This window comes from Streptopelia decaocto, assembly GCF_964273445.1.
Source record: "Streptopelia decaocto genome assembly, chromosome: 4".
Lineage (NCBI taxonomy): Eukaryota > Metazoa > Chordata > Aves > Columbiformes > Columbidae > Streptopelia > Streptopelia decaocto.
Window position 1 is genome coordinate 72532772 of NC_138658.1, and position 18807 is coordinate 72551578.

Genomic DNA, 18807 nt, shown 5'->3' on the forward strand with positions numbered 1-18807 from the left:
ATATGCATAACAAATGCTCCTTAAAAGTGTATTTTTATGGTTCTCACAACCTACTAACTCGTAGCCTCAAAAGGGAATTAAATATTGTATGGGGAAACCACAGGTTTTGTTGTCTAAGCACCAACATTTCGTTTCTGCAGTCACACCACACTGGAAAAAGATCAATACTCTGGACAAATCAGTTGCGTGACAAAATCTAGATTTGCAAAACCACTGCTACAGTATTAAATACTTGCATTCTTGAAATATTTTTAAAACTGGGCTCATGTCTTAATTTGTACTGAAAATGAAGTTAATATTTGCATGTATTTCAAATGTGTGTTTCATAGCTGATTGTTCTGTTTTCACAGTGGTTATTAGAAACAATGCACAGCAACAGAACAATATTTTAAGTATCTAGTATTGAAAACATATGTGAAGGACCACAGTTTATAACTGGCACCTTCCTCTTCACAGTTTTCATATTCTTTTAAATTCTGTTGCAGAACATATTTTTAAGAAAGTTCTTTCCTACAGTGTTTTGTCTTAAATATAACAATACATCTTAAACACAAAATGATATCTGAACAAGACTCCAGAAGTTGCATCCGTCAATAAAATTCTCTCTCCGAAACAAAGGAACATGAGTTAACATTCACGTTACTTTTGAAATCTGAGATACTCATTACTAGCTCTCACACACTACCACAGCAACAGATCCAGTCTTTCCTTAGACTTCTTTCTACCAAAACAGATGTCATGTAAACCAGACATCAACAAAGAACCAGAAGCAAGATGCTCGCACTGAATACCCCCAAATTCAACTTCTCCAACACTCATCACGCATGATACAGGACTGGTCATCAAATCCAACCATCCCTATAGTGAAGGACCATGTGCTTTGTCATCACCACAAACTGCCTCTTAATTGGTATATTTATTCCTCTTAATTCTAGGAGAGAATGACTCATGGATCTCACTTCTTCAGTGCAGGAAAAAGAAAAGCAAAAAACTTTCTTCTAATTTCTAACCTAAAGTTTATTCAAACTGATGGTGGAAATAGCACCAAACAAGAAATTTAACTCTTTAGATTTCCTTCTTACAGTTCATCAAGAAGTGATGCAACTCTTTTCCACTCAGGAGTTTAGAGTGACCTTCAGCGCTCTCTTTCATTGCTAGCACATTCTGTTTCATAGGCAGCCTGCTTATCTAGTATAAAAAAATAATCTTTTGTTCATTTATTAAGTCACAAGGACTTTTGCTTTGCTTGAGGGACAGAAAAAAAAAAGCCAACACTTGCCCAAACATACTCTAGTAATACAAAGCAGATGATCCTTTCATTTACTTGAAACTCCAAGTAACTTGTTTTTAATCAGCAATTGCATACAATTCCCAAACTCAGTTACATCATCTAGTTTGATAGTTATCACATACGTCAATTGCAAGACTAAAATGCTGACACACTCTAGTTTGAAATGGCAACATGATGTAAACACTCCAAAAAAAAGTTTGAGAATGGCTATCAAACTTTATCCAGACTAAGTTTGCAGCATTGTTTAACATCTCGCAAGTATGGAGGAAATTGCACTCATTTTATTATAGGAAATTCTGGTTTTAGAGATTTAGTCAGGTTAAGCCTTACCTCTGGTTTACTGAGACTGGATGACACAAGAGAACCCGATCCCACATCCAGATCCCACTGTTTTCTCCCACTGTTTTCTGGATCCAGTGCAGCAATTCGTCCGTCCAAAGTGCTGATAATCACTAGAGATCTGCAAGTTGGAAGCATTCACAGTCAAAACTGCAGCCATATGGAGTTTATCTATTAGCTGTTTTCTATATTTAACACAGTGCAACTCCAGCTTAAGTCTATATATTTTGCAAACTATCAATTTAACTTAGTAGCTCTACCTAGACCAACAAGAGAGAGAGTAGAAAAGCTGAAGTCTCTGCCTGGATGTCATGAACTAATTTACATGCTGTAAGACACTTTCAGAGTTTGGTTTCAGGGGAAGATACTTGACGTTTTGTTCCCACATGCAGGTGTTACTGTTTCAACACTGGATGAGATAATCTTTTGAGATATTTATGTGAACAGCACAGACCCTATTTTTTCTAGCCCCTCCATACTGGTCTTTAATACGTCCTTTCAAACCAGCCAAAACCTGAAACAATTAAGCCATCAAATCAGTCTATAATAAATATCAAATCACAACTAAGTTTTCAATACCTCTGGATGAAACACTGAAATCCTGGAGATTTGACAAGTCTTAGGATAAAAACAAGACTCATGTAAGGCACACACGGGACACTGGAAACCAGCTCCAATGTCTGCAGATAAACCATGCAAACTGCCTTACCCATCCTAGGCTCTCAGTAGTCTGTCTGGGGATGGGTGGCAGTGGCAGGCTAGCTGTTGATTTCTACAGCACCCGAAGCTCATTGATTTTAGTAAATCTGGTTTCCTACACAGCAGTACATGAGGATAAACATTTCTGATTGGGCTAGGATTCATTAATTAAAAAAAAATAAAAAGACATACAAGCAAGCAAAAAAAAAACAAACCCTGAACAACACTGAGACAAAACACATTTGTGAAGGGCTTTTTTTCCTTGAAGATGGTTTCACTCTGACCTGAAAAAGCCAGGATGTGTTGGCAGTTTTGGCTTGCGGCAGGCTCACCGAACTTCAAAGGCTGTGGGAGGAGAGCTCCATCGCTTTACAGACTGCTCACACTGAGGGGGGCTGGATCTAGTGACCCAGAAGGGCCTTTATAGACACCGCTTTCCATGAGAATAAGGAACTGTGCAAATAAACGTGATGGGGAGATTAACCGTTTTGGGTGGAGTTGAAAGGACCAGGATGGGGGGGGGGGTAACACACAGATATATGAATCATTACTTTAAACAATAAGGAACACTAAAATATTGTGTAGAACTGAAGCCAAATATATCAACTTGTTGAAAGTTACCAATGTAGTAAGCTGAAGTTTAGAAAGGAAAGGATGAGGGCTCTAATTTGTCTTTAAAGAGGGAAAAACTAAAATCCTGATCTTAAAAATATGTTTGAGGATGGTGACTTATTGCACCACCTGTTACAAAGGTCAAGAAAAACACTGCACATAGAAATAACGCACACACTTTCAAAGGACTGTACACTGTACCTTTAATAAATAGAAAATTAAGTACATCTTTAACTTGTACCAAAAATAACATAGCATCTCCCATGTGAAGGTGGCCAACCATCACATTCCTCCAAAAGCTTAGTTTGAAACACTGTTAGAAAAAAAAAAACAATTGTGCAAATATTTGAACAGTCGAATACATGTGTTTTTATAAGCTGAGTACATATCATTATTCCAACTGTACAGAAACGAAGACCAGGTTAATAATAAACCTGAATGGAGGAGACTCTCTGTTCTCAAGCCCCGCACACAAGTGCTCACACACTAAGGGCCCTGGACACCCACTTAACAGAATCCGTTTGCTTATGGCAAAACAATGTATCCGAAGCCCTCTAGCATTGCATAAAAATATTATTCCAAGTGGGTCTATTTAAATTTTATGTTGATCCAGCTGACAACTAGATTACAAAAAAAAGGTAGGAGTGTAGCTAGAACAGAGAGAATTTTGGCAGTAAAACTGTAAAGAAGAAAATGTCTAAAAATCGCACTGTGAAATGTTTCCTCCCCATTTACTCCCATTGTTTTCCTTTATCTAACTCTTCCCGCTCAATTTCTCCCTGAGGTAATAAGTGCTTTATGCCTTTGCATCTTACTTTTCTGTATCATCTTTCCCCATCAGCTGCAAACCTCAACCTTCCCCAAGAGTTTTCTCACTATTTAAGCCTCGCTGCCACCAACCAAGATGGCAATTTTGGAATCTGTACCTGCACCATCATCTCCATTCACCCAAATTGGGATGTAACTGCACTTAAGTTTTAAGTTTAGCTGATTAGGAACAGAAGGGAATAAAAAATGCCTTCAGAAGGAACCTTTTTACCAATAGCACACACTGAGACGCTGGTTTAACCAACTGCTACTGCACACGCTAAAACTCCTCACTTCTCTCACATGCAATGGTACTTTTTTATTAGTCCCCTTGGCCACCAGCTCTATAATGGACTTTGTTTCACAAACTTCACCTTATGAGCAAACACTTTGATGAGACATAGGAACAGGACTGGCTTGGCTGTACAAGAAAAACATTCATTTCTCCCTGCTTTTTTAATGACTAACTCGTTTTGAACTAAATTGTAATGTTTCTGGTCCCATCTTCATCTTGCTCTTCAACAATAATCTTGCCTTTATTACTCTTGTAATAAAATCCTTTGTTATTTGCTCTGTTTCTCTATACATTAGCATCTTAATACCTGTTCTCCCCATCTCTGACTGACTCCAGTGAGTTAAAATCCTGTCAGTTGAACTCTAATTGGTATAAGATCTGCAATTGTGCCCTACACCCATGCTGGAGTTATACACTCATTATCAGATTTTCATTTTTTCAAGTTTCCTCCCTTTCCCTGTGAGATTCCACTGCTTGCAGCTTTGTGTACCCAGAGTATGAAATGGTGATGAGATCTTCCCATCTTTCAGGTAGTCTAATCAAGCACTAGATTAACACATTCTGATAAAAGCAATCTAGACAATCACTTCAAGGAACTATTTCAGAGCTTAAAAACAGGCAGGCAACTTGCTTTTTGTAATCCTCAGTGCTATTGTAAGTTTATTGTAGTGTATTATGCCCAATTCTTACAGCAAATTCTTACAAACACCAGTAGAATATGGCCACAATTCAAGAATAAAGAGCCATCCTTTCAGCCATCCCTCTGCAGCCCTTTGGTGACTTAAGTATTTAGGACTGAAACTGCAACTCTATTGCATTAAACTGAAATAGCGATATTCTCGATGTGTCCTTGGGAAACTTAATTGACAAGTTGCAAGGAAAAGGAATCCCTGTGTTGGCTTCTATTTTGGTTAAGCCTGATAAAACTGTTATTCTCTGCAAAATCATACCTTATCACTGGCTTTATCAATACCACCTCCTGGCTGGGGTAAAGCTTAAGGCCTACCTTAACCGAAGCAAACAGCTTCCAAAAACATACAGGTTTTCCAAGAACACTACCAAACTAGACCCCAATTCTGCATACCAACCCCCACAAAACATTATCCAACTCAAGGTCAAATGTAAAAAGGTTAAAAGTCACAAATATAATGCCAAGGAAGAGAGGAGGATAAAGAAAACCAGCACGAAGGCTGCAAACTCCTGAAATAGCGAGACATTGGTTGAAAGTAAATCACAGACTGTACCATGGAGTGAATCACATCACACAGATACTAGAGAAGGAAAAACAAAACAAAAAACAAACAAACCAACCAACCAACCCCAAACTAGAATTGCAATAGTCTCCACAAACTTGGACCAGACCAACAACAATACACAAAGGAATCACTCCAAACTAGGCAGTTACTTTAATCACAGGATCCATCAACCAGGCATCTGAAAAATGAACATCAATAAAATGATGAAGATGCCTACATACTTCACCTTGCCTCTAGCTGCTGCTCCAGAACATATGAATCAAGCGATGGAAGAGAAGAAAATCCCTTTGGGCCCTTACAGATGGCAAGGGGCCAGTAGAACATGGCACATATGAAGATGTCTGTAACCACAGCAGCTGGCATAAACTAAGCCAATACTATATAGTCAGATTTTATTTGCACTTTGTCAATATGAAAGTACATCTGGACACACTTCCCTTCCCCAACCATCTACAAACAGCCTCCACAGTTAAAGTTTTCTTGCCGTTTCCTGTCTTTTTTCACTCACAGACATAAGTTTGTTACTGAAGTGCAGTAATGTTCCCCACCGAAACTATGGAAAATATCTACTACAAACTTCCACACACATTGACAAAAGGCCAGTCCTGGGCCTTAAAAGCATTGTTGATATCCCATCATGAACACAGTCCACTTTTTGAGATCAGGTGGCCTGAGCAAAGCTCTGTTCTAATCTACAGAAGCGATGGCATCTAATCCACCTACAAACAGAAGAAAAGGGCTAAGATTGCAAGGGAAGATGTAAACAGGATAGAGGAAGAACACTTACTTAGCTCATCTCTGTACCCTTTCACTGTGCAAAAACTTTGTATTTATTAAAATAAGTTGCTTTTGTTAGAAAAAGCAGAACTTATGATCATTTTGATACATTTACCATTATTCCTGTTTCAGTTTTAAAACGAAAACAAAACAACTCCAACACCCTCAACCCTCAAAAGATATTGCAGATAAACCTGTTTGCCAAACTTGAACTCTAAACAGCTATTCCAGTATCAAAGTCTGCATGTTTGGATGTAAAGAGCACAGGAATTCACTAACCCTCACATCATCTTCTAGGAAATTAAAAAAATCCTCAAAACTATGATGATCATATTCATTTGCCTACAGCAAAAATAGTTGGGTTTTTTTTTGTTTTTTTGTTTGTTTTGTATTTTTTCCAGATTATAGTGACCCGTTATATTACAGGAATATTTTATTGCTGAAGAACAATTAGCTGAGGTGGCTAGAAATCTCACAAATACAGATAAAAAAAGAAATGCAGGCAAATCTGTGGCCAGGCAGACATTCTATTTTTATTTCATGACAGCAAATCCGTTCCTATGCACTAATCAATTAGAGAACAGCTACATTTAATCTCATGCTTAAATTACTAAATTCAGCATCTTTAGTGTATTTTACTTAGCTCTAGTAGTCAAACAGAAAATTATTTTTTAAATATTTTCTGGACTAAATAAACAAAGGTGTTATTAAAAATTGAATACAGCAGAACTGTCATAAACTAGGTAGGATTTTGATGACCTGATACACAAAAGAATGATCCTGTTGCTAAATGGGAAATAAATTTTCCTCAAAGAAAACAGGATGCCAACTTATCAGCCAGTTTCATGTTCTAACTGAATGCTCGAGTACACTAATGAAAAGCTTTGGGCTTTTCACTTTTAGAACAGGTTCTCAAATATAGTAGTCATTTAGTCATGCTCTTCTTCCTTTAAACTCTGGCTGTGGTTTATCACCTCATCTTCCTCAGCCAATTCAGAAACAGACTGGAAACAGCTCAGTAACATTTCTGCACTTGAGTCATTCATTAAAAACTCCCTTTTGCCAAAGCTTCTTACCACATGTAGTTATTAAGTATTTTATTTCCCCTTGTTATATTCTGAAACTTGTTTGGCAATTTGTCTCGCATGTTTGGTTTCCCTTCAAGCACACACCGGTGTCTGTGTTTAACAGACAATTAAGTAAACAGGAGAAATGCACTTTCTTCAAAAGAAAAAGATGTCAGAAAGGGATACTGTGCTCTGAACAACTGTGAGTTGCAGGTGTTGGAAAGAGTTTAGACTACAGACACGGCGCTTTTGGGTCTCCTTCCCGCAGGCACTGCCACCCAGTAATAAGTCAAGGAAGGGACTGAGACCTGGTATTACCAGCGTAAGCAGACTGGCCAGATGTCACATAGCGTGACATCCAGAAGCTTATTTGTCTAAGAATTAAGGCAGCCTTTCTCCCTACTAACAACTATAGAAAAGAACAAGTGCCTTGCGATGGTGAGGTCTCAAAGGGACCCTAGTGATGTGAGGTCCTGAAGTATCCCCAGTGATGGGGAGGTCCCAAAGTTACCCCAGGGACGGGGAAGTCCCAAAGTGACCTTTCCTTACTGCCACAGCCTCTCCCTCGGTCCAGCCTGTCCATCACCATAGTGCTATTCCCAGCCCCATTCCAGGACTCATCCCTTCACCCTTCACCTCTGCTCCCACCTTCCAGTACCTCCCTGTGTGTCCCCACATTCCAACTCCACACAGCAGCTTGCAGCACCCTTGTTTCTCCACACACCCCCTTCCCAATTCACCGCTCCCTCTATAAACAACCCACAGCCCAACTCTCCCGCCGGCTTCCCCCGCTCTTCCCACTACTGCATGACCCCTTTCCCCCGCACCAGCCCCCTCCCCAGCTGCTGATCCCCAGCCTGGACACCCCCTCCCCACCACAGAATCATAGAATGTTAGGGACTAGAAGGGACCTCTAAAGATCATCCAGTCCAATCCCCCCGCCGGAGCAGGAACACCCAGATGAGGTTACACAGGAAGGTGTCCAGGCAGGTTTGAATGTCTGCAGAGAAGGAGACTCCACAACCCGCCTGGGCAGCCTGTTCCAGGCTCTGTCACCCTCACTGAGAAGTTTCTTCTCATATTTAAGTGGAACCTTTTGTGTTCCAGTTTGTACCCATTGCCCCTTGTCCTATCATTGGTTGTCACCAAGAAGAGCCTGGCTCCATCCTTGTGACACTCACCCTTTACATACTTATAAACATTAATGAGGTCACCCCTCAGTCTCCTCTTCTCCAAGCTAAAGAGCCCCAGCTCCCTCAGCCTTTCCTCACACGGGAGATGCTCCACTCCCTTCAGCATCCTTGTTGCCCTGCGCTGGACTCTCTCCAGCAGTTCCCTGTCCTTCTGGAACTGAGGGGCCCAGAACCGGACACAATATTGCAGCACCCTCAGACACCGACCCTGCTCACTGCTCCCCTCTCCCCCAGGTCATTGAGCCCCATTCCGGGTACCGGCCCCCGCCAAGTGCCCCCAAACCAAGCGCTGACCCTTCCCCAGCATCTCCGCACACTGACCTCCCCACCCAGACGGCTGAGACTCCCTCAGCAGCCCCAGGAACTGAGTCCCGCACCGCACTCCCCTCAGCAGTCCCAGACCCTGACCCTCAGCCCAGTCACCGACCCGACCCCCCCGCCCACCTGCCGCCGGGTCGGGCCTCTCCGCTCTCCTCAGGCTCCTGCTCGCCGGGCGCCGCGGTGGCCACTCCGGCCTCATCGTCCTCCACCGTCACGTCAGCGGGACCGGCCGGCAAAGCGGCGGGAGCGGCGGCCGCCCCCAAACCGAAAGCGGCCTCCACGGCCGCGGCATCGCGCAGCGGCGGCGGCTCCGGGCCGCCCGCCGTCACCCCGAACAGAACCAGCAACGTGAAGGCGGCCAGAGCGCTGCGGCACCGCGGCCCCCGCATGGAGGGGCCCCGGCTCGCCCGCCGCCGGCCGTTAGGACATGAACGCTGTCGCCACCGCCGCCAACGCCGCCACAGAATGGGCGCCCGCCGCGCGCCGCAGCCCTCCCCGCGGCGCCCCGCCCCGCCGCGCGCCCCGCCCGTCCGCCACGTACCGGCACTCCGCGCGAAACGGCCCCCGGCACCTCCGCCCGCCCCTTCGCGGCGGGCTGGGCGCTCATTGGGACGGAGCCACGCCGCTCAGGACGTTGGTTCCTTTTGATTGGCGCGGCCGGCGGAGAGGGCGGGACGGAGCGGTGTTTGTCAACAGAGCTGCCGGACCAATTGGAGTCACGCCGCTCTCTCCCCTCCCTCTAGCGCTGCCTCGACCAATCGAAAGCGCATGATTCACCGACCTGCTCTGGGATTGGCGGAGCTGGCGCACCACACGTGCTGCTGACTGGCGCGCCGGGCAGTGTAGCCCCGCCCCTTCCCGGCCGGCCCTGAGCCGCGTTGGAGACGTGGCTGTTCCTCCGTGTCGGCAGGGCGGGGCCAGCGGCGCGTACCACCTGGCGCGCGGGATGGGGGGGGGGATCAGGAGGAGGACGGGGAATGGACTCGTCTGGCGGGAACGGCGGAGGCCGCGCGGCGCTGGGCACCGTTGTGCGTCCCTGGCGGTGTGAGGGAGAGGCCGGTGGAATCACAGAATCACAGAATGTTCGGGATTGGAAGGGACCTCAAAAGATCATCCAGTCCAATCCCCTTGCCTGAAAAAGAACACCTAGATAAGGTTACACAGGAATGTGTACAGGTGGGCCTAATGTCTGCAGAGGAGACTCCACAGCCTCCCTGGGCAGCCTGTTCCAGTCTCTGTCACCCTCACTGGGAAGGAGTTTCTTCTCAAATTTAAGTGGAACCTCTTGTGTTCCAGTTTGAACCCATTACCCCTTGTCCTATCATTGGTTGTTACCGAGAAGAGCCTGGCTCCATCCTCCTGACACTCACCCTTTACATACTTATAAACATTAATGAGGTCACCCCTCAGTCACCTCTTCTCCTAGCTAAAGAGACTCAGCTCCCTCAGCCTTTCCTCATAAGGGAGATGCTCCACTCCATCATTTTCGTTGCTCTGCACTGGACTCTCTCCAGCAGTTCCCTGGAGGCAGGAACACGCACACATACACCCACACTGGCACATACTGGCCTGGCTGAGGTGCCCGTAGCAGCCACCCTGCTCCAGAGGCCGGCGGTGCCTCAGGCACATACTCCAGGTGTTGCCCCGTGTGTTCAGAACAGGCATGGCGGGATCAGCCGCTCCCCTCAGGAGCTTGTTCCCCAGCCCACAGCAGCCCCGGCTGGCCTGGCGTTGCGAGGGTGAGCTTGGCTGGGTAGGTACATACACAACACAGTGACCTGTGGGCCCAGGAGCAGTTGCAAGCGTCACGGCAGCCTTGGAGGCATCTTATGGTACAAGTGTGATGGCGAGCGGCTGAGGGAACTGGGGGCTGTTCAGCCTGGAGAACAGGAGGCTGAGGAGAGACCTTATCACTGTCTGCAACTGCCTGAAAGAGGGTGTTGGTCTCTTCTCCTAAGTAGCAAGTGATAGGACAAGAGGAAATGGCCTCAGGTTGTGCCGGGGGAGGTTTAGATTGGATATTAGGAAAGATTTATTCCCAGAAAGGGTTGTCAGGCATTGGAACAGGCTGCCCAGGGCAGTGGTGGAGTCACCATCCCTGAAGGGGTTTAAAAGATGTTTAGACGAGGCTGTTAGGAACATGGTTTAGTGCTAGAGTTAGGTTAGGTTATGGTTGGACTCAATGATCCTGAGGGTCTCTTCCAACTGAAATGATTTTATGATTCAACTCATGTTTCCTCTACTTATTCACAGATTTTGATCATCAAGCAGGTCACCTCTGCGTCCTTCCAGGGCCACTTTTCCTCCTTCCAGCAGTTATCGTTATCTCCTTTGCTCTGAGGAGCAGGAGCTGATGCTCCTTCAGCTCCGTGCCCCACACTGGCTGCTGCCCACACAACTGTGTGCCTACGGCCTGACAAGGATCCTGCCATGGCTTGCGATACTACTGTGAGTTTTTCTGTGTCAGGTATGTAGTTTATCAAGATTATCTTCTTTGTAACAGACCAATTCACTTACAAACTCTTGAAGTCTCATTGTGAGGCATTGCCTTCAGCCCTTACATTACAGTTTTCTGTCCCTCCCCTTTTCCAGTTTTTTTCGGTATTGAATTTCAGAACACAGATATTGGGGTCCTGTGTTATCTGTATCCAGGGGTAGGAAAGGCTCTCGTGCATCACTTGGTGTGCCTCCCCTTGGCATCAGGGCAAAGGCAGACTGTAAGCCATTAGAAAGCACACAGCACAATGCTTTTATTTTCTGTGTACATGTACATACCTGAGATATGTGGCTTTGCATCTGTTTTATGAGGCAGTCCCTATATCTGGACCCAGTTTACCATGTTTTGAACAAGGGCCCTTGTCATCCTGATTGTACCACTCTGCTGACGTGAATGTCATCTGCAAATTGCATTAGGAGTGATTTTGTATTTACTTCCAAATGACTAATGAAAATATTGATTATGTACATATGTAGTATAGCACACATTATCCTGGAGGGATCTCATTAGAAGCAGCCTTATTCAGTAATGATTTATAACTGGCTAAAAAAAAATCTATGTGGCCAGTGTTTATGTATGTTTAACTGATGCTTTATTACCCTTTATTTTTCATTAAAATATTGTGCAGTTGTAAGTAAAAATCCTTTAAGATGTTTATTACACCTTCCAGAGGAAATTGGATTATTTGTTGTCTTCTTGAAGCATGAAATGAGATTTCTATTAGACGTCTGACTGGTGTTAGTAATTCTTCAATCTGAGTCACATAGCGACTTTTTTGGTATTTAGCCAGGAACTGTTCTTACATCTGCACTTACTACATATCGTACAACTGTGTTTTCTAAAGACATATATGAACCTGGTACTTTTTTAGCTTTCCAGAATTTCCCCAGTAGCTGTTTCAGAGCCACAGTCATCCCTGGAAGACAAGAACATATAATGGACTGAAATTTATCACAACACTGTTAAGCAATCCACCCACATATCTTCTTGCTTCTTTACAAACATAGATCATAAATGTTCAATGAACACTCCTGCATTGTTATTGACATTTTAATCATGTCCATCTAGTAATGGGCCTGTACCATCACAAGGGTTTTCTGGGATTTAACCTTGCCAGCTATGGATTTCCTTTGATGTGCTTCACTTCCAATAACTGCTCTGCTTCTCATAACTTCTTATTTATACCAACACTTTTTTATTTCCTGCTTTCCCCATTTTGGCTATTTATTCTTCATTTTTAATCAGTAATAAAACAGGAATTGTCAATGTATTTTCTCTCTTGATTTTGAAATTGTGGCTTTATGATTGCTCAGTGAACTCTTTTTGAGGAGCTTGTATTTGTAATTTTTAGACTTCTACCTAGATTTTTCTTCCTGCTTGCACTCTATTTTCTTATGAGTTGGAAAAATAGCTCTTTCAAAGCACCAGCTCTATGCAAAGTCAGGGCATGAACACAGCTCCCCAGACAACCACTGAACTGCAATCCAGAGATTTTTTTTTTACTTACTTAATTATATCAAAGTCCGAGTTTACTTCGTGCCACATGTCAAATGGCTCATGTCATTTTTAGTAACTTAAATGACATTTTATTATCGTACCCATATGGTCTTGTGTTAATATTTGCTTTATTTAGATAACTCCTCTCTCTTGAGTGTTTACCCATTCATATGTTTGTGAAAAATGCAGTTGTGATTCGTGCTAAGATGTTTAATGTTTACAGGTATAACCAAATGAGGCACGGACTCTGAACTTGGAAAAGGGAAAGGTGGTTAAGTTCTATGTAAAAAGTTATGAAACTTGTTTAGGAAGTTATATTGATAGAGGGAACTAACATTTTAAGGGTTAAGCAACTATATAATAAGGGTCTACTAACAAGCTAACATTTTAAACCACATAATTCATATCTAGTTTAGAGCTGTATGTAACTAATTGTGCTAAAAAAAAAAAAAGCAGGACTTCATTAAATGCTGAGATAAGAAGTTTTACAGCACCAGCTGCAACCTTGAGGAGACAAGATAGCCAAGATTTACAGCCAGTCTGGTTTCAGTCGGTTCGGTAGCTTGGGTTCCAGCCACTTCCTCCTAATGAGCCAAAAGTAAAAAGTCCACTGTGACGAAGCTGAAGGAGCCTTCATCCAAAGACCCCTAAAGACCCTTCCTCAAATTCACCACGTGACAATGCGCAGGCGCAACAGGGGAGGGTCAAGGAGGGGAATATGTAAATGGTTATCTGAGACTCATTTTAATAAAAAAGTGGGAAAGGTCATGAATATGTGTAGGTGTTTCTGGGGTCATTATGAATATGTAATACCATACTGTACTTAAGCACACTTCTTATTGTTAAAAGTGTGCGTGTTTGGTGGAGTGAATCCCCCGTACACCCAGCGCTGTTTTGCCTGTGCTCTAATGAACACATGTTTAAAGAATACAATTAAGGAATTGGATTAAACATTGTTTATCCATAGAAAAAGCATAAGTTATTTATTTCATGTTTATAAAGAGTAATCAAATTCCTTCTGTTTTGCCAGGTAAGCCATGCCAAAGGCTTTTATTCCTACACTTTCAGCTATGGGCTCGCCTGTTCATCTCACTAGCCCTCCCCTGCACCTATTCCCATTTAAATTAATCTGTCTTGCACGGCGATATTTTGAACAGTCATGTTGAAGGGTAACTCTAATATATTTAAATTTTAAGCTCCATTATATTTATAAAATGTATAGACAAACTAGTTCTGTGCCATGCTTTTTACAGTAACTTATCTCTTGTCCCACTCGTCATTCGAAGGACTTAGAGACAGACCCGCAGTAACCACAGAACCCCAGCAAGTTTCAGAATGTCGTCATACTTCACAAGTAGACTTGAACTTTTACCTTTGTGATGGTTCATGAAGGTTTATTCCTCTTAAGGCAAAACAATAACAGCCCTGTGCAAGTGTCCCTATGAGTATTGCCTCATTTTCTTGTATTTCCTTCCCCTCCTGTGCCCCAGATCAGGTCTTCTAATTGCAGCCTTTTACTTTAAGGCGGCTCTAACAGTTTTCATAAGAGTACACATTTGCTTCTAGACTCCTCCTAGATTCTTTACCACTGAGGCATAAGGAATAACAATCATAATGTAAAAAGTTTTACTTTTCTGTTTTGGAAACATTTCTCTAAGGTATGCACAATGTTATTCACAAGTCCTTAAGACCAACATGGCAATACAGCCATATATTTTTTCTCTGTTAAAAATTTGTGCCAACAAAACCAAAACTTCCTGCTTTTTGCAAAGCATGACTCACATTCTCCATTCTGTTTTGACTGACTGACATAAGAGATCTATTTCAATCATATGACAATAACTTTAAATCTGACCAGCCGTTTATGCAGAAATCAAAGCCTGTTCTTGCAGGATGGATGGGTGTTAACAGGAATGGTGGTGTATGTAACTCCACTGAAGACCTGCCTGCTTTTCTTGAATAACTTGCTGTCAGAGCAGCAAGGAGCAGCAGCAAATGCCCAGCGTTGCCACCTCGTGGCTGCCCTGTACTGAGGGCCATTCATAGTCCCCTGCAAAATGATAATTTCATAGAATCATAGAATGGTTTGGGTTGTAAGGGACCTTCAAAGCTCATCCAGTGCCACCCCTGCCATGAGCAGGGACATCTTCACCAGATCAGGTTGCTCAGAGCCCCGTCCAGCCTGGCCTGGGATGTCTCCAGGGATGGTTCATCCACCACCTCTCTGGCCAATCTGGGCCAGTGTCTCACCACCCTCAGTGTCAAAAGTTTCTTCCTCATGTCTGGCCTGAATCTCCCCTCTTTTATTTTAAAACCATCACCCCTTGTCCTATCACAACAGGCCCTGCTAAAATGTCTGTCCCCATCTTTCTTATCGGCTCCTTTTAAGCACTGAAAGGCCACAACAAGGTCTCCCGGAGCTTCTCTTCTCCAGCTGAACACCCCAGCTCTCTCAGCCTGTCCTCCCAGCAGAGCTGTTCCAGCCTCGGATCATTTCTGTGGCTCCTCTGGCCCCTCTCCAACAGGTCCATGTGTGTCCTGTGCTGAGGACCCCAGAGCTGGACACAGGACTCCAGGTGGGGTCTCACCAGAGCAGAGCAGAGGGGCAGAATCACCTCCCTCCACCTGCTGCCCACACTGCTTTTGATACAGCCCAAAATATGACTGGCTTTCTGGGCTGCAAGTGCACGTTGCCAGCTAATGTCTAATTTTGCATCCACTAGTACCCCCTCCCCCAGGAGAATTCAGACCATCAAAATCCCGCATATATTGTAATCCGTATACTAGAGCCCCTGCTGATGTCTTTTCACAAGCAGAACAAAACCAAGCAGTTCTTCATCCAACAGATCAAACCAGAGACAAGCAGTGAAGTTGGTGTTATTGACAGGATAAGAAATTAGGTAGGAAGAATGTCATTGCTGGGACATGACAGTCTTGGAGAGCTACTGCCAACCAGAAAGCGAGTTTATCTGGAAAGATGAGTCAGAAATGCTCAATCTTCCACTTGGTTTCTCCAGTGTATTGGTGAAGTTTTACCTTGATAGGTCTGCTTGTTTTTCAGCTCTTTCATGCCTTATCAAATGAGAGAGACCTACAGTTCATTGGATAAACACATCTGACACCCACAGCCTGCTGTGCCTTCACTGGGATTTCACTCAGGTTAGTATACACTTTTGCAACAGGTTTAAGCTGGGCTAAGTCTGCCACAGAAGATGTTCCTGCAGCCTTCCTGCTCCCAGCTGACTGATCTTGCTGCCTTCCCCAGGAAAGGTCAAGGAGAACTAACTTTGACTTTGTTGATTGCTTTAAATTTCTGAAATAAACAGCTGTCAACACATGGAGGTAGCAGGAAAACTTGGTAAGCAATGAACTGTAGGGTGCAAATGCTTCTTTTTGAGGGCAGTCCTTAGACCAGAACAGCTTAAGCCACTTACAAAACTCCCCTTCAGAGTGATATTACAAGCTTGACTGAGCCACTTCAACCTCACTCACCTGGCAAGAAGAAACTGCTTTTTTTAATGTGTCTGCATGGCAAAGTGAATCAGCGTGGGGTCAGAGGAATGCCAGAGCCGGCATAAACTCCGTCCCCAGCCTGCGAGTGGATGGTGGGTGAAAGGAGTAAAGGGCAGGATCTTCCCTTTTTGTCAACAGCAAGCCGTTATCTCGGCTACTGTGTAATTTCCTAACATGTAATTTCAGCTTCAGATGCAGAATTCAGCACCCAGAATCATGCAGCCACCCGTGCCAGCCTGATGGCCTGAGTTACTCCGCTCATCAGCGCAGCATTTTGCTGGGGTTAACACCTCGCCGTTAACGCACTGTTCGACAAGCAAAATGTCTGTTCAAACAAAGCAGGTTCAAACACCTCCCTCTGTATCAGAGGAGAGGGGATGAGAGCTGGCTGCTGGAGAGGCTTTGACACAGGGCAAACACAGGCTTGCGCAAAAGTACTTTGAGCCATTTGCAAACAGAGCTGTTTGTCACTGAAACATGAAGAAAATCTATTTCTAAAACGTCCAACGCTGCCTTTTTGTGTACAGCCAGAGCTCAGTACACCATAAATGAAAGATTTTTCTTGCCTTCACTGGAAGTCTCCAGCAGATTCAGACAAATTGCTGACAGAAAGCCCTGTTATCTACAAGTGGAAATGTTCGCTTTCCTCCAGGCGCATGCACCGCAAGATGTGTTTTCAAGCCAAAGCCACCAGCCGTTGCTGTGAGGATACAAACATGTTTATCGCCCCATAATTAACTTCTGGACTAAAGCTCCACATTCTGGTGAGATTTGAGAGATACTCATGTGTAAGTTTGGGCTTCCTGAATCAGTGTAAAACCCCAATAACTGTTTTTTGTTTCAGACAGCAAACATTTAGGATGCTGAACGGAATAACCCCAAACCCGGTCAGCTGTTCCTTCAGTTTTACCGTTAATGCATCGTGGAACAACACAGTGCTTAGGTGTGATTCTTTCCAAAATATATATCCCACTAGATGTGCGTATTTACACTTCAAACTGTGTAACTTGCAGGAAGGATCGTTGCCAGCCAGCAGAAAACGCCGAACAACTGTGTAGCAATCATGTGCTGCTCTCAATAGCAAGTCACCTGCTCAGTAGAGAAAGGTGAGGCCTTACCAGGCTGAGATAAGCCTGGGCAGTGAAAATCCAGGCTTTGTTGAAATAGCACCCCATTGTTCAAAGACCTGTGTGTCGACCCAGGGAAAACAAAAGGAAACGTTTCTAGCCCTTAAAAATTGCAGCGGAATCACAGAGGTTGGCAACAAAACAAGTCAGTCATGCACAGGATTTTAAAAAATGGCCGACAGCGGCTTTTCTGTTGTGCAAATAAAATATATTCTGTACACATTGTGGTCTGACCTTGGAGTGCGTAGTAAGGGGTAAATACCCGCAATTCTCATCCTTCTTGGTGGGACTAGAGCCTGGAGAGAAACTGAGATGCCTGTGTCTGGTCTTAATGTGGCTCCCAGGACTGAAAATGCTGGTGCTGAGGTACCTGAAGGAAATTTGTGTGTCTCTCACATTTTTCAGAAATGGTTTCAGCAGATGCCAACCCAGGATAGAGGGGGAAAATACATGGCCAAAAAAAGAAAGTCTCTGTGTGGTCCCTGGCAGAAATCTTCGGGTTTTGCCTGGACCCTCCTTCAAGGTGGGATAAGGTCTAATAAGTGCTGGTTGATAACAGCAAGTCAGGGGATGAGTGTCTTGTCACATCCCTGTTCCAACTTGCAAGTCGCGTGACACCATTGCTCCCAGTTGGGGCAGGGCCCACTCGCCAGTCCTTAACCCCCAACACACAAAGTTTGAGTAAAACTTCTTAAAAGCTCTGGAAGCCCACCCAGAGCTGCAGTGACACCCCTGTGCTCATCTCATTGCCTGGCGCTGTGCAGGGGCTCCCCCTACTCCTCTCTGTCCCTCCTCCAGCACTTCCAGGTGGAACATTTCACAGAACCACACAGAATCACAGACTGGTTGGGGTTAGAAGTGACCTCTGGAGATCATAGAGTCCAACCCACCTGCTAAAGCAGGTTCACCAGAGCAGATCACACAGGAATGTGTCCAGGTGGGTTTGAATGTCTCCAGAGAATTAGACTCCACAACCTCTCTGGGCAGCCTGTTCCAGGGCTCTGGCACCTCACAGTAAAGACGTTTCTCCTCATATTCAGATGGAACCTCCTGTGCTTCAGTCTGTGCCCATTGCCCCTCATCCTATCGTTGGGCACCAGTGAAAGGAGTCTGGTCCATCCTCTTGACACCCACCCTGGGGATATTTATGAACATTGATGAGATCCCCTCTCAGCTTCTCTTCTCCAGGCTGAACAGACCCAGCTCTCTCAGTCTCTCCTCATAAGAAAGGTGCTCCAGACCCCTCATCATCTTTATAGCTCTCCGCTGGACCCCCTCCAGTAATTCCTTGTCCTTCTCAAACTGGGGAGCCCAGAACCGGATGCAGTTCTCCAGCTGCGGCCTCACCAGGGCAGAGCAGAGGGGAAGGAACCTCCCTGGACCTGCTGGTCCCCATTCCTCCGCACTTTATGGGAAAACCTCATCCCTGTCAAACGTGATACATCGGTATATACACAAGTATAAACATCATTAAACAAGTTGTTCCGCGGTTGCGGGCGCCGCGGGCACCCCGAAC

At 44.5% G+C, this 18807-nt stretch overlaps 1 protein-coding gene across 1 annotated transcript in view; it reads right to left on the bottom strand.

Moving 5' to 3' along the window:
- Window positions 1-9158, bottom strand: part of EIF2AK3 (eukaryotic translation initiation factor 2 alpha kinase 3) — a 44409-nt gene extending 35251 nt beyond the window's left edge. Inside the window, exons 1-2 of the mRNA XM_082051423.1 lie at window positions 8781-9158; window positions 1622-1751 (exon numbers count right to left, since the gene is read on the bottom strand). Of these exons, the coding sequence (XP_081907549.1) occupies window positions 1622-1751; window positions 8781-9046 (396 nt within the window). The 5' untranslated portion in view covers window positions 9047-9158. The remainder of the gene's footprint in view (window positions 1-1621; window positions 1752-8780) is intronic.
- Between the last annotated feature and the right edge of the window lie 9649 nt (window positions 9159-18807).